Consider the following 16759-nt stretch of genomic DNA (forward strand, 5'->3'; position numbering starts at 1 on the left):
GGCCTCCTCCTCTCAGGTTCAAGCAATTTTTCTGCCTCAGCCTCCTGAGTAGCTGGGATTACAGGTGCATGCCAGCATGCTGGCTAGTTTTTTGTATTTTTAGTAGAGACAGGGATTTCCCATGTTGGTCAGGCTGGTCTCGAACTTCTTAGCTCAGGTGATCCGCCCGCCTCAGCCTCCCAAAATGCTGGGATTGCAGGTGTGAGCCAGGACGCCCAGCCTTTTTACGTGGAATTGGTAGTATGGACACAGGTACAGCTTTCATTAGTCTTCTTGTGTGCTGTAAGTAAATTGTAGAGTGAGGAATTGTATTTGCTCACACGTATTTGCACAGTGCTGTCTGGTGAGTGATTAAGTGCCCTACAGAAGAATACTATTTTCCGGTGAATGTGTCAAGCTGCTATTCCACGTGATGTTACCATCGATCACGACTTCCTGGTGGACACATTACAATAATTAGATGTGGGACTTATCAAGTGGCTTCTTGTCGTTCCTGAACTATTTACAACCACAGTTAGGAGAGGGTGATACATTTTTGATAGGGGAAAAAAGAGATTTAACTTAAAAGGTTTTTGACTAATGAAGATTAAGCTTGTGCCACATTTAAGTGTCATTTTTACACCCTTAAGCAGTGTGAAGCATTTCCCTTTAGCCCCTTTTAATCTAGATGTATGGTCTGGGTAAACCCCAGTGTGGAGGTATGGTGTAGTCTTCTGTTGTCCTTGTTAAAAAGAGAACACTGTTTCGTTGAATTGTGAGGAAAATAGTGTTGAATTAGATTCTTAGTAACTACTTAAGGAAAAAAGAAACCTTTGAATTAAATGAAAACACAAAGCTTCCACTTACAACTGCAGAGAAACATTTTGAATATCCCTTAATTGATAGTTCAGTGAAATTAGTTAAGATTATGGGAGAAAATAAATTAGATTAATAAAGTCTATTCCTAAATGTGAATTATTTGAAGTATTTCCCTATGGGGGGAAAGAAAAAACAGCACTGGCAGGAGAGCGTTTAGCCCTGGTAATTGTCCTGCCACACAGGCTCCACCTGATTTTAAGGTCAGAGGTGCAGATCATGCTGGATGCACCTGTCACCATCAATACAGATTGGGGATGACATTTTAGTGGTTAAGGGAATTTTGTTTGTGGTTTTGGTGAAGCACAAGAATACATTTTATAAATTGTAATTACCTTCTAGTTCCAACATATGCTGACAGTTGAGCAGTTATTAAAGTTCTTGAGAGTTCAAAACTTGTATAGATATTCTAGTTTGATGGGAAATTTTTTTTTCTAGAATATGGAATTTGAGAATCATTAATTTTCTTGTATGGGAAATTAAATGAGCAAGATTACCCGGAAAATTACATGGCTTTTTGTAACAGTTCTTTATTTATGAGAGTGGATAATTCAAAAGTAATAAATTAGAGTTAACATTCTGTTTTCAATAGCCCTTTTTAATACAGTTATAGGAGTTATTTCTGTCAACTCTCAGTTATCTCTTGAGCAGTTAAAGGAGATGGATGAGATTGAAATCCTGGATAACTTCATCTCACCTTTAAAAAATCTTTTCTGACAAAATGTGTATTGAAACCACTAACAAACAGAAAATGTAACTGATTCCAGTTTTTCTACTTTCTTACTATTTGTCATCTATCCAATATGTTTATGAGTCATTAAAGTAAGAAAGTATAAAGTATACTATTGTTTGTAGACAAAATAACTAACCATACCTGGAAATTAAATTTCTTTAGTAAGAAATTTCTTTCTTCTTTTTTTCTTGAGAAGAAATTTGCTTAGACTTTTAAAAGAGTTTGGTTTTGTTTTATATTTTATTTTTGAGATGGAGTATCACTCTGTTGCCCAGGCTGGAGTGCATTGGTGTGATCTCTGCTCACAGCAACCTGCACCTCCCAGCTTCAAGCAGTTCCTGCCTCAGTCTCCCAAGTAGCTGGGATTACAGTCACGCACCACCTCGCTTGATTAATTTTTGTATTTTTTGTAGTGACAGGGTTTCACCATGTTGGCCAGGCTGGCCTCCAACTCCTGACCTCAAGTGATCCACCCACCTGGGCCTCCCAGAGTGCTGGGATTACAGGCATGAGCTACTGTGCCTGGCCAAGAGTGTGATTTTAATTGCAATATTTTGTAATTGACCTTATTTTGTGAGGATTAATGAACTGTTACCATTTTACAGGTCTCATCACAACTACATCAAGGAAGCTAGACCGAGAACAGCAAGATGAACACATATTAGAGGTATTTTTTTTTATCTTTAATATTTAAAGATTCATAGTTATAAGTATCATGGGAAAGAACAATCTTGTTCCCATTAACCGGTATTCTTAGCTATTAATATTTTGTTGTATTGATATTATTTACTGGTTATTAGGAAAAAGGAATATAAGGAAATTGTTAATGAATATAGCTCTTATGCCCTTTATTCCTCAATGACATTCCCAGAATACACGGCCACTGTCATGGACCCCATTCAGATGTTTGTATTTTATGCTCACACAGACACACGGGTCAAACAGAACTGTAAACAGTGTCATGTGGAATTCATTTACATTTACATAAGTGATGTTTTTCTGTATATATCTTTTTTCCCCCCTTACTATTATGTTTTGAGATATATTTATGTTGGTGTTTATAGATCTGTTTCAACCTTTTTAACTAGAGGTAATTTGTTTCCAGATTCATTTTTTTGCTTTTAAACAATTGCATTATTTTTGCATTTTAAACTACGAATTACTTGGTGCTTCTTAAATGCCTCAAAAGTAAAAGTAGATGGAAGTCGCAGATGTGCTCTTCTAGAAAGTTCTAGTAAGACTTCTCATTCTCATGGCTACTTTACAAGGCCTTTTAGGCCTTAGAAAACCCATAGTTGCTTATCATTTGTTGGTCACCTGGTTTTTGGCTAATAAATAGTAAATCCATTGCAGAAAAAGACCACGAGTGACTTGGAGAGGGAAGGTGGAGCGTAACATGGACGTCAGGTTGATGAGATCGCGGGTCCGTGTCATCAGGAAGTGGCCAAGAGACAGGCAGACCGCAGAGAGGGGTCGTAGAGACATCCCTCTGTCCCGTGTGGAAGGCTGGTGTTCACTGTCAGAGTCAGGCTTGCAAAAGGCCACCTGCCTTTGTTGAATTGAGTTATCTGCGCTCTTCTTCCACTCTAACAGTATAAGTGACAAAATTCTAAACTGTAACTTCCGAAAATTTCTTTTAATATTGCTGTTTATAATGCCTGCTTAATTTCATTTTATCCTTGGTCAAGTTTTCTTACCGCTGTCAGTAAATACTTAGTCTTTTGTAGTTGTGCAGTGTGTGTCTGTGTGCATGCTGTGTGTGTGCATGCGTACACGTGTGTGTGCGTGGAAATTGGGAGTCCCCTCAGGGAAAGGTGGTTTCATGGCCACGGTGCTTTCCGCGTTAGAAACTGCTTCATCTACTACATCTGAGTTTTTAGTTCTTAGAGTGTAAAGGTCCCTTGAATTCATTTTCTTTACAATAGAGCAGAGTTTTGAATTTTCATTCTCTCACGACAAGGATTGCCAGAAGGGGTGAGTGCGGTGGCTGACAAAAATAAACAGATGGGAAAATAGGAGAGCAGTAGTTACATGACATTTTGCTCCAGTCCTTACAAATTTCACATTAATTGCATACCTCACTCCAGAGCCCTCTTTTCTCAGTGAGTGTCAAAGGCTAGGTGGAAGCAGGTACCAGATGTATAGCACTTTGAAAGTAATTTTTGGACATTGATGGGAAATAAATTTCCCCTTCAGCATACATAATTTGTATATTTTTCAGTAGGGTCCTTTGGGTGTGGTATATTTGAGAGCCAGTGCTGGCATTGATTTGGCTGTCTTAAAGATAGTGTGTCTGCATTACGTGTTGAAAGCTGTGACTAGCTACTGGTTCTTGAACCCAAAGTTAGGAACAATTTGGTGATGAATACTAAAAAACATAGTGCTTGCTTGTATTTCTCTTTCTTGTTTTTCTAAAGCTCATATGCAAACTGATGAAAAGGAAATGTTTCGAGAGTTTAAAATTAAAATAGTAATACTTTTATTTTGAAAAAGCTTAGGAAGGTAAATAATATAAAGTAAAGCAACTACTTAAATATTTTTGACAAGCACCATCAGGGTATAGTCACACTCTAATAAACAGGATTTGCAACTGCCAGACTTCAGTCTACTTGACTGTTCTTAGTGTTTTGGTAATTCATTTGGAAGAAGGTGGGGTGTGGATGAGGGGAGAATAAGCATTACTAATATCATTACATTTAATGTACCCATTGACATAAACGTGAACATTTGATTTAAGGGTGAAATGGTCTCTTACGGATATAGAAACAGTCATCAGTGCAGTCCTCAAGACTCTCTGATATTTTTTCCTAAATAGAATATAAGAATATATGGATAGTTTACTTAAAATGAAAGTTATTTTATCATCATTTTACTGAAAATCTTGTTTAATGAGTTGGTCTTAAATTTAAATGTTTAGGTCCACTCGTATAAAACATCTGTAGAGGAAAACAGCCAAAATAAAATGGTGATTACTGGTATTAAAAGGTGTGCTATTTATTTAACACGTACTTTTAAATGACAATTCAGTGTATTTTATTGATGAAGTTTAACATTTTTTACGTGATATTTGGAAATTTTGTTTTTAAGTACGTAGAGTGTATTGTTTTTAAGAAGACTCTTTAAATGTGTACAGCCGAATGTTCACGTATCTCTTCCATGGCCTAAAGGTATTAAGTTTTTGGTAGCTTAACATTTGGGTGAGGTTCGCTTTCCAAGTTACAGTAGTGTGAGAAGAGAGCCGGCGTGGTCAGGAAGGCGTGCAGGGGTGCGGCTGTTTCTTTCTTAGCCATGCCTGCCCCCTTGACTCTCTCCCTGTAGAGATAGGAGGTGCTGCCTCACCTCCTTCCAGCGCTGTTGTTGGAGTGAGGAGCTGCTGTGTCTGAGACCTCGTGCCCTGCGAAAGGTAGAGCTTTACACACATGCGGAGTAGCATTAGGAAGATCCTTTGTATATAGTGTATCTAACATGTTTATCTGTTAACTTTAAAAAAACAGGTTACTGTGACAGACAATGGTAGTCCTCCCAAATCAACCATTGCAAGAGTCATTGTGAAAATCCTTGATGAAAATGACAACAAACCTCAGTTTCTGCAAAAGTTCTACAAAATCAGACTCCCTGAGCGGGAAAAGCCAGACCGAGAAAGAAATGCCAGACGGGAGCCCCTGTATCGCGTTATAGCCACCGACAAAGATGAAGGGCCCAATGCAGAAATCTCCTACAGCATCGAAGAAGGGAATGAGCACGGCAAATTTTTCATTGAACCAAAAACCGGAGTGGTTTCGTCCAAGAAGTTTTCAGCAGCTGGAGAATATGATATTCTTTCCGTGAGTTAAGATTGTAGTAGTGTAATTTTTTATGTGTTGTGACTATAAAGCTTATTTTGCATTTCTTCTTTAGTCACTTTACTTCTGTTGTGTAAACGGCTGAAGTGTCTGTGACCTAATGACCCCATTAGGCGTTACCGGATAATGTTGGAGAAGCACGGGTTTGTTTTTCCTTTTCATCTGTCACTCAGGGTGCTTATTGTTGCTGTTGAATGTGGTCATGAAATCATTGTTCTTTTATCAGGCATTCAGTACACAGTATACAAATGTTAAATGTTTGCAGTTGGCTCAGTTTAAGAGCAAACCAGTCTGTGCTCCATTCATTTCTGGGTGGTAACTTCTGATTTGCTGTTTTTAATTCCCTCTGCCCAAATGTTGCAGATTAAGGCAGTTGACAATGGTCGGCCTCAAATGTCATCGACCACCAGACTCCATATTGAATGGATCTCCAAACCCAGACCGTCCCCGGAGCCCATTTCATTTGAAGAATCATTTTTTACCTTTACTGTGATGGAAAGTGACCCTGTTGCTCACATGATTGGAGTAATATCTGTTGAGCCTCCTGGCATACCTCTTTGGTTTGACATCACGGGTAAGCATTCCTCCTCGTTTTCATTGTCCTTACGGGTTACACTGAGGAGAACCTGCCTACGGTTTGATGAGTTTTGGGCACGTGTCAGGATTTAAAATTGGGAATACGATCGACAGGTGGAGAATTTGCTTTAAACTATAATATTTTGATTGCAAAATTTTTCACAATATATAGCATATATTAAACTTGTTTAAAGTAGGTCCTCTATTCTACCAAGTTATTAATTTAAAAATAAAATTTTTTAAAAGTTCATCAAGGGGTTACAGACAAAAGTCCTGAATGTTTTGGTCCAAAAGCACAACTTCTTAATGTTTAATTATTGATAACATAACCTGTTAGCACATTGTTATTTTCAGTGAATATGATTAGAACATTTAAAGTAACTATGCCTGTGTGACTATCACATGTCAATATTTAAGAGGGAATAAGCTTACAAATTTTGATTCGTATACCTTTAAAGTTATGGTACCAGCTGTGGGTTTTTAGTTTTATTTACCTGATTTTCAACAGGAATGAGGATTCATTAGATTATTTCATCCTCCAGTCACGTTTACTTGCTAAAGCCATTTCTTCTTATTTGTCATGTAGTTTAGGTAAGACATTGAATGTAATACCCTAGTCAACATATTTTTTAAATTTCACATTAGACTTTGGCATCTTAAATTTTTTTTTTTTTAATTGTTTCCTCACATTTTAGTTACAAGGGTATTTAAGAACAAGTGTATCTGTTGTGATTCATTTCTCTAGGGGGGACTTTATGTCCGTTTTTCCCCTTCTACCCCTTAGTCATGTTACCCCCTAGCCCCCAAAAGTTGCAGCTGATGGACCCAGAGCCTGGGTGTGTCCGGCCAGGCCATACCTTTGGAACGTTCATGCTAAACGGTTGGGCTCTTTTACCAGTTTGGTGATTGTATGAAATCCATGTCATCAGCACCTATGAAACGCTTGCGGCATCCTTTTAAGGGAAGGGGAAAAAGAGACTATTTTCATAGTTAACGATACTCAAAATTGTTTGTTTGCTTTCTGTTAACTTTTATCACATTTCCAGATCGACAGGCTGCTGCTGTGCAGTACCTGACCTCGCTGTGTAACCTTGCTGTGCTTGGACCTGGTTTGATTGATTGCTCTTATTCTGTGCTTGCTTTCCATGCGTGCTTGCTTCTTTTTGGCTGTGCCAGGAGACACGCTTGCTAGAGAAGTTTTTTACATCTTTCAGATGACTTGTGACCCGAACTGTACAGCAGAAGGTATCTGCTGAGATCACATAATTTGCCTCAGATTATGAGATCTAAAATAAAAGCCTCGTTTTTTTTGTTTAACTTTTTTATTTCCAATGACTATCTTCCATTGCTGTTTTTTTTTTTTCTTTTTCCATAGTGTGCGCATGGTCACCCATCCCATTCGCCAGCGTGTTGACGCGTGATGCTCACCTTGCTCTGTGGTTTTAGGTTTCTCTTAAGACGTCGTGTGTGTTGTTTTGTTTCTTGGTTAGATTTAGTAGTAGAATTTCATCATGACATTAAGCCTCTATTTTCATCCCGTTTCATTTTATATCTAGGTCAATAGATTTGAAAAGAGTTTTATCAAAAATACTTGGATAATATTAGTAGGATAGAAACTGTTGTTTCATTAGGTTTTGTTTGTTTCATTAGGTTTGTCAAAAATGAGAAAAACATATTTTCAAATAGTTTATAGTAGCCAGGACTAATTGAAGTTAACTACCAGTATTTTTTTTTAGAGTTAACATTGATTTTTAATAGCTATTTTATTAGGCCAATTTGCTCAAAGTATCAGAAAGTTTTCTTAGTAAGTAAACTTTTAAATGGCCCAGTGATGGTTTGTATAACTACTAAGATACAGATTGAGGAGGAATTCAGAACCCCTGAAAAAGCAAATTGAAAGTAACTCATTGGCAGTATTAGCCATGCCTTTGTTTTCAGAGTTGCTTTCTTGCTTTCTTTGGGTTAGTTGCTTCCTGGACAATTAGGGTTCACTTTGCCATAACAAGCATTGTCTTTCTAATTGGCCACTCTTGTCTTTCAAAATGCTCCTCCTTGGAAACTCTTTGCTAGTATATTAGAAGTTCTTTTCAGTGCCATTAAGTATTAGAAAGCCACAAAATAAACTACAGAATGTTATCCTGTGACTGTTTTTACTTTTCTTGTCCCAATTTAAACTAGGTGGCAACTACGACAGTCACTTCGATGTGGACAAGGGAACTGGAACCATCATTGTTGCCAAACCTCTTGATGCAGAACAGAAGTCAAACTACAACCTCACAGTCGAGGCCACAGATGGAACCACCACTCTCCTCACTCAGGTCAGTGAATTACTAGTGATGCGGTTGTCAGAGGAGGATGGAGATAACATTCTGACTTGGGGGGGTCCACAGGAAATATGAGCGGTGGATTCTGCCCTGTGAGGATCTAAAATCAGAAGAGTGTGTGTGTTGGTATAGTTTACACACATGCACACTAAGAATTTTTATTTAGGGAAAGAAAATTCCATATCCCAATTTAGGTTTTGCATATAATTAAGCAGTTTTGAGAATTTTGAGAGAAGACTTCAAAAACAAAACCAGACCAATGTTATACCATCAAAATCTTGGAATTTTATACTCATTTTAAACTATATTAACGTAAAGTACGTCACTATTGAGAATGAATTGTTTAAATCAGTTTCAGTAAAACTGGATAAAGTAGTTAATCTGAATCACTTTTTTTTTGGATTCCTCCTGGCTATGTAAAATAACTAATAAAATTGTTCTAATCATTCCTTTAACACCTTTATTTGCTCCTATCTGATAATTGAGATGGCCAGATTATGGGGATTTCACACTGAAGTGTTAAAATCCTGTAAGTTAAATTTAAATTCTCTTCTTTCTTACTACTTTTCTTTGGTTCTCAGTGTGGGCCGTTTGAAGTATACAGAAGGAATATTCCTAGAGAGAAGAATCATTGTGAGGTTTCAGGAGCAAGCAGAGTGTCATTCACTCATTTCTTTAACAAGTATTTGTTGAATACTTGTTACATGCCAGGTACCATTCTGGAAGGTGAATAGTAGGAAACAATCTTGCCTTCTCGGAGCTTACACTAGGATGGAGGAAGCTAAAGGCGTATTTATAACCTACTGTGGCCTAAATGAAAAAGAAAGAAGTTAAATGTCAGAGAACAAGATGCTTCTGAGTTTCAGCTTTCTAGCATTAGATTATACTGTTTTAAACCCTAAGCGAGACACATCATCTGCTAAGTCATTGAGCTGCATTAAAAGATAAAAATTATCGTCTATGATGTCTTTTCGATTAATAAATGGGTAGATAATTTAAAGCCATTTACAAAAATATTTCTCTAAATGCTTGTGATTTTTAGTGTTTATAAAATTGATATATGTATGCTGTATGCTTTCGGGGTCATTTTGAGATTGTCTTGTAAAAGTTCTAGTATGGTGTGAAAATTTCAATTTAGTTGGTAGCTGTTCTCATTCTAGAAACAAGCAAAATCTATTGATTTTCTCGCTTTAAACATAAGCCCTTGTAAAATTTTAGAGCACAAAAATGAGAATAAAAACATCATAAATTATAATAAATCTAACAGGATAATTCTGAGAGAAGGATTTAAGGGGCATAACTCTAGACCAGTTCACAGAATCGACTACCCAGAAATCTAACAAAAGGAGCTTCATAAACAGTGGAGATGGCCCTCTTTGCCAAGCATTCTCATTACTAAAGACAACACCTCTATGAATAATTAACAGTGCAACTCTTTCCCAATGATTGTATTTTTAATTAGTGCAGTTAAAAGTTTAGCATGAAGTATGATGTGTATCGACTGAAATTCCTATGAAACCCAGGAAAGAGAGTCTAGTTTTCTTTCTTGGGAACACAGAATATCTTAAATTTCATTGTTTCAGAAGTATAAAGATACTTCTGTAACTTATTTTGGGCCATTGTCATAGGGTCTAGATGCTATCCTAATCTCTGGGAGGGAAAGGCAGTCGGACTGTAGGTGAACAGTGGGCCCAGGTTGACCTGTTAAGGTGTGGGACAAAGGGAATGATTTGTGTTTAGATTATTTTTCCTCTTGAGCTGAGAACCTGGAAATACGAATTTGGGTGGGAGCAGGTGGAGCGGGGCAGCAGCTGCCACCTGGAGAAGAGCACGGGACTCAGCTGGGCAGTGAGAGGCACCAGGATACCGCGGGGATGGATTGAAGAGCAGAGGAATTAGCTGGGCGGTGAGACACTAGGATACCGCGGGGATGGATTGGGGCTTGGAAGTAACACTCAAAAATCAACAGAGCAGCCATTGTGTCTCCAGGTCAGGGGCAGCAGACGCCGATTTGAGAAGGTTTAGGTGAGCGTTGGTGGGTCAAGCAGGCAGCCTCCAGCAGAGGTAGGCGGCAGGACGGTGGGAGAATTGCCAGTGCCCTGCGGAAACAGCTCTTCTCCCGGCTTTCCTGTCCTGCGTGTGCGGCTTAGGATGCTGACCGCTATTGATTCCAGTCACTTGGCTTTCTCTTGTACCTCCAGGTAACTTACCAAATCCAGTTACCTGTTTTTTTCTTTCATTCAAACAGCTTTGCTTTCATATCTTCTTTCACTTTCTCTGGAGCATCAGCATCGTGGCCTGTGGAGCAGCTCGCTTGGTTGGAATCCCGGCTCCACCTCTTGTACTCCTTTCCACGGGCAAATAGCTGTAACTCGCTGTGTGTCCATGTTCTCACCTGGAAAATGGGGATGGTGGCAGTCATCCTCTTGGAGGTGTTAGGAAGGTTGATGAGATGACCCACAGGGTGCCTGTTCTTCACTCTCTGAGAGCCTGTCACCAGTAAGCACTCAGAAAACCATAGTTTTGTTGCACATCAGCTCGGGTTTGGGCTCTCGTCCCACCGACACTCAGTTCACCTTCCAGTCGCCGTTCTTCATCCCTGCCGCTCATCTTGGAAGTGAGTTTCTTCTGACCAAAAGAAGCTGTGTAATCCTCCCACGTCAGTTCTGGAGTCGGGGCTCTGCGTATTTGATTCTGCCGCCTTCTTGCTCCTTTACTGTATCATCCCTGAGTTCCAAGTCCTCTCCAACCTCTAAAAGGCAGGATGTTCCATCCCACTGCTTGCCTTCATGTCGTTGACGCAGCCCTTCCTCATACTTTCACCTGCCAACCAAAAATACATCCAAGAAAGTGTTGTCTCTCTCTTAAGAGCTTTCTCAACATCTCAGCCAGTCTCCAGACTCTTAAAAACTTTCTTGATAGTATATGAGACATGGTTAGGCTGTGCATGTACAGAACATTGCTTGGTGAGCCTGTTAGCTCTGTGAGGGCAGGGACTATTGCATGCTAATTTCACACCCACTGTGTCATGTAGGCAAGCATTGGGCATGGAAATGCACAGTGTGTTTCAATTGAATTTTGCTTTTACTTTCAGTTCCTTCTACTTCATAACCGTTGAGCTTGGAGCAGGATTAAACTTCTCTGCCCAGTACCCAATACATGGGAAAAGTAATTTTTAAATGTATAGTGGAAATTAATATATAATCTAATTTATGGTAATTGCCTTTATAGTCATCCCTTATGGATCATCATTGACCTGTAAAAGTGAGGCACCTGTAGTTTTAAAGGTTCACGCAGCTTTCACATGAAACTTTTCCATGGTTTGGTGGATGCATTTAGAATTCATACAAAATGTCATGTTATGTTTTATTTAACTAAAACATCCGTGATGTTTTGGTCTTCTATGAGAACGCTGATGTAGCCCTCATGGAAGGCCTCTGTTCATGGCCTTCTCCATGTGGTTGACAGCTCTGCCTGGGACTCTGGCCTCCTGTGCTGCTTGGACCAGCAGATCCCTTTGTTCCGTATGCCCCCGCGAAGCGCAGTTTTCTTCTTCATGAACTCTAAACCGTGTTTTGTAATTGGCAGTGATTTCTACTGTGCCAAATCCATAAGTTTTTTCATTATGAAAAATAATCCTCTTACTGTCAAAGTTTTGTTTGTTTCTACTTTAGCTTAGTACCAAGTTTCTTAGCATTTGCTTTTTTTCCTCCAAGGGTTTTTACTTTAGACACAATTAAGAGAGTTTAGTTTTTCAGTCTATTGACTAAATTGCTTTTAGGGAGTAAACGTATTTACTACATACATGTAGGTTTATGATTACAGAAATACGGTGATTTCTAAACACATTTCTTATTTTTTCTTTTTACATATTAAAAAAACCTATGATCTGGGGCTTGGGATGTCAAAAATGAGAATGAGAAATTTAGATAGTGCAATCATCTATCTTACACACCTCAGTAGATTGGTAGTTGCAGATTCCAATCTAATATAAGAAATTAGTCTTCTATAAATCCTGGTAAAGTAAATTGTTATCTGTACATGAGTAATCTACAGATACCTTCTCTGTGGAGGCATAAGAGAAGTTAAGCCCACATATAAAGACATGGCAAGTGTGAAAAGTATACACATTTTGTCTTCAGAATTAGTTATAAGAATTCAGAAAGGTCATCATTATCTTACTCATATTTAGATAAGTAATATACCAGTGAGAAATATTATAAGACATGTATGATTGTAGGTTTTCGTTGCCTTTCTCCTATTTGTATTTTATTTTGCCACAGTGTCATTCTTTCAATGTACTTGACTTTTGTTCATGGTTCTTTAAGTATTAAAACATCCTAATTGGGCATATTATTGTACGAGCCATTTTGTCATCCATTACAGGTATTCATCAAAGTAATAGACACAAATGACCATCGTCCTCAGTTTTCTACATCGAAGTACGAAGTTGTTATTCCTGAAGATACGGCGCCAGAAACAGAAATTCTGCGCATCAGTGCCGTGGATCTGGATGAGAAAAACCGGCTGATCTACACGCTGCAGGGCAGTAGAGATCCACTGAGTCTCAAGAAATTTCGTCTTGATCCTGCAACTGGCTCTCTCTGTACTTCTGAGAAACTCGATCATGAAGCCGTGCACCAGCACACGCTCACGGTCATGGTAGGTGCTCTGCCTGCTCTCCTCCCACCGTTGGGTCCTGAGGCCTTTGTGTGATTAACTGGGATTTCTAATGAGTTGTAAGAAAAACACCAATGGGATTGATAATGTGTCGATTCTTTTAGGTACGAGATCAAGATGTGCCTGTAAAACGCAACTTCGCGAGGATTGTGGTCACCGTCAGCGACACGAACGACCACGCCCCGTGGTTCACCACGTCCTCCTACAAAGGCCGGGTGTATGAGTCGGCGGCCGTCGGCTCAGTTGTGTTGCAGGTGACGGCGCTGGACAAGGACAAAGGGAGAAATGCTGAAGTGCTGTACTCGATTGAGTCAGGTATTTTTGGAGCATTCAGTGGCATTTTAAATTTGCAGTTGTTAAAAGTCTCTTTCTACTTTTCCAGTATCGGTTCTGGGTATTGAAGCATTTCTGTGTATCTGCCACAATTGCTTAAATTGATCTCTAGATACAATTTTGCTTATTAGGAGAAAGAGGATTTTTTTTTATTTTTATTTTTTATTTTTTAACTTTTAGCCCATCAGACAGTTTGGGGAAGTTCTGGGGGATTCACAGTGTTAGCCCAGTTCAAGGCTCTGAGAAGCCCCACAGTATAGGAAACTTTATATGACCAATTCAGTATTTCTGAAATTGTTTTAACCACACTTTCTTCTATAATATTGGTTAAACACACTTAGGAAGATACTTGCCTGGTAATTTAACGTTTTACTTTTTTGTCAGAGAGTATTTTCTCTTCAGCAGAGCAGGAAGCTCCATATCAGTGTTGACTCATCTCGTTGTAATTGGCTCAAACCTCAGGAAGAGGTGCCTGCCCCTCCCTCCCCTTCCACAGTTACCTGGATTTTTGCCCCTTGCCTTTAACAGGTGAATTTCCCTCATGCAACTGGGTTGAGGACTAGACCCCAGAGCTGGGGCCTGCTGGGGCGGGGCTTGAGGCAGCAAGGGCAGAAAAAAAAAACCGGCTGGAGCTGTGGGCCTGGACGGTTCCGGGACCCAGAGGCCAAGAGATCCAGAGTTGGTTTATCAAGGGGGATCAGCAGGAAGCAATCCTGGCATAGCAGGATGGTTTTGGTCTGTTCTCTGCTACCATTCCCTCGTTCGTTCGTTCATTCATTCATTCATTCATGCATTCATTCATTCATTCATTCCGTGGGCTGATGAAGCTCACTGTATGTGCCAGGTGCTGTGTTGGGAGCATTCATCCTTGGGCATGGTAGGTAAGGGGTTGCCACTGGGTCCACAATGCGTGTCTTGGAAAAGTTCCACCCCAGTGGAAACGGTTCTGTACGGTCAGGGCTCACGTTGCTTTAGGACTTACTGCTCATGCCAGATCCTCTGAAAGTGATGAAATGTTGAGAAGACAGTTGACAGTTTTCCGTTTTCTTTAGCACCATTGTTAGTACGAGAAATATAGTCCCTTTCAGTCTTCCTTGTAATGAGTTTAGAGAATTAAAATCTTCCATTTAACTTGTGTTTTTTTTTTTTTTAAGTCTGTAGCTCTGCATACTTAGAAATTGTCTCTCCTAGGCATTAGACTTGTTACAGGTACAGATTAACTATAGATCAGGTAATCAAAATTGGGGGAAATGGAGAGTAATTTTAAAAAACTTACTGATGTGTTCTAAGTGGTTAAACTATGTTTATTTAACATATTTGAAATTTCATTTGTTTCCCTTAAAACAACCAAATTGAGTTCATTAGTCACAAATAAGATCTCATACACTGCCTGTGATTGCGGTGTTAAAACGTAGTGTAGTTAGTGCCTTGAATAAAGATGAAGTTTTTTTCCACTGGTTCAGAAATTTGCAGTTAGAAAAACAGTGCATTCCATTTGTGCGTGCCTGAGTACTTCAATAAAGTAATTCTGCCATAGACAAACTGACTGGGTTTATGTAGGAGAAAACGTTAAACTTCCCCTTAGCTTTCACTGAATTTTCAACAACTGGGTGGTTAAAATGTGATTGTTGGTGTCTGAGTAAAAGCATGTGCATTCTTTGAATGCTTCTAATGACTGATAGGGTTAGGAATCTGGTATTCTGAGAATGGAACTCCCTCCTCAGTGAATAGATAATACCAGTGGCCTCTTCTGGCATAGAATTAGGGCTTTTAAGAAGCTATTTTTATAGTTTTGGTGATATAAAAATTATGCTCAGCAGTTACTTTGTAGGAGACCACTGCCATTAACATGCAGTAGAGTTTTGTGAAGGGTGTGTGGGCGTATGCTGGGGAGGGAGGAGGTGGACATCTGTTGGAATAGTACAAACTATAAAATGTTCATACAAATGCCTTTCATTTAAGTTTATTCATATTTACCTGCTTCTCATTTGTGTCAGATTACATTTAAAGTTCAAAAAGACTAGTTATAAATTCAGTACATAACACTGCATGTTTAACTAGCAGTGATTAATTGAGTAAAAGGTTTGGTCTGATTAGGAGTCTTCAGGGAAAAAGGAATTAATTAGGAGATATTTTCAGTAACATTGAGTTATATGCTAGAGACATGGCAGTGCCATACTCTTGTCTGTGTGGTGTTTTCTTCTTACGTCTTTTTTAAGAAGTAGATTATTAGAGCACTACTTCTAAACCATTTTAATACCTGGAAATAGAAGACCCTCCGTAAGTAAATATGCTTATTGATTAGAATTGGTTTTCTTCGCCAAACTTAAGTTCAATATAATTGCGTCTAGAGTCAACAGAGAACGGCACTCTGCCAGTCAGTGGCCCAGCTGGACACCCAGAGTGTGTCCGCAGGGGAAGAAACACACTCCCCTTCACAGTTCTGTGTAATACACTTCATAGCTTAAGAGCAGAAATTAGCCTATTTGTCGAGTTAATTGCCCTGTTCCCATACAGGGAACAGTTTAAAGTTGTTTAAAAATCACTCATATTGTAGCTAAAGTCAGTGAATAAACCCCCAGCCTCGTACAGACCTTTTCTGCCACCTCAGGAAGTCGTTGACCACCACCTGTGCACCTCAGCGTCTCTGAATGTACCTATTGTTAGGCCAGGCAGGGGCACTTTCTGCCCCTCAGCGGCCCTCATTGTTTCTTCATGTACACATGATGCTGCTTTCCCGTCTGCAAATCTGATGACTTCTGCCTTAATCTGTATGTATGTGGGATCCATCTATCACATGACGAGCGGGGTTCCTGTTTCACCTTGTTATCAGCGACATGCTCCAAGCTATGTTCATCAGAGTCACGATGCCCCAGATAATAAAGGATGTTTCTGAACCTTGCATGTCCAGTAAAGAGCAAGGTTGTGATCCATGCTGCAAAGAAAACAGGGCGATGAGACAGAAACGGTAAGAGTACAGGAGAGGATGCATCAGACACCGGGGCTCTGAGATGAGTGTGTTCTCCTGATTGAGGACAGAGAGAACGCCCGCTTGGCCGGAGGGCAGGGAGCAAGTTTTGCAGAAAGCGGTGTGTTCTGGCGTCACCAGCCGCCTCCACAGCAGAGTCTGTTCCTTCCTCTACTCGAGGCCTTGCGAGTTTGAAGCTTCATTGGCAAGATAAGATTATCCTGTACAACGTAAGAGAGATGGATATCGAAGAATGAATATAAAATATGGCAGGTCAGCTGGTGAGTACAGACATAGGGACGTCTGAGGGGTGGGGATGAAGAGTCGCCATGGTTGCCCCAGTCGCCTGTGTTGGGCCAGGCGGTCAGTCACAACTTCAGACAGTGAGGAGGATGCGCCTGTGTCGGGCCAGGCGGTCAGTCACAACTTCAGACAGTGAGGAGGATGC

General features: G+C 39.7%; 1 protein-coding gene across 1 annotated transcript in view; it reads left to right on the top strand.

The window, feature by feature from the left end:
- Window positions 1–16759, top strand: part of FAT1 (FAT atypical cadherin 1) — a 140043-nt gene that overhangs the window by 85260 nt on the left and 38024 nt on the right. Inside the window, exons 4-9 of the mRNA XM_011959511.1 lie at window positions 2194–2255; window positions 5083–5412; window positions 5794–6004; window positions 8185–8324; window positions 12717–12992; window positions 13115–13325. Of these exons, the coding sequence (XP_011814901.1) occupies window positions 2194–2255; window positions 5083–5412; window positions 5794–6004; window positions 8185–8324; window positions 12717–12992; window positions 13115–13325 (1230 nt within the window). The remainder of the gene's footprint in view (window positions 1–2193; window positions 2256–5082; window positions 5413–5793; window positions 6005–8184; window positions 8325–12716; window positions 12993–13114; window positions 13326–16759) is intronic.

Source organism: Colobus angolensis, unplaced genomic scaffold (genome assembly GCF_000951035.1).
Source record: "Colobus angolensis palliatus isolate OR3802 unplaced genomic scaffold, Cang.pa_1.0 Scaffold5, whole genome shotgun sequence".
Lineage (NCBI taxonomy): Eukaryota > Metazoa > Chordata > Mammalia > Primates > Cercopithecidae > Colobus > Colobus angolensis.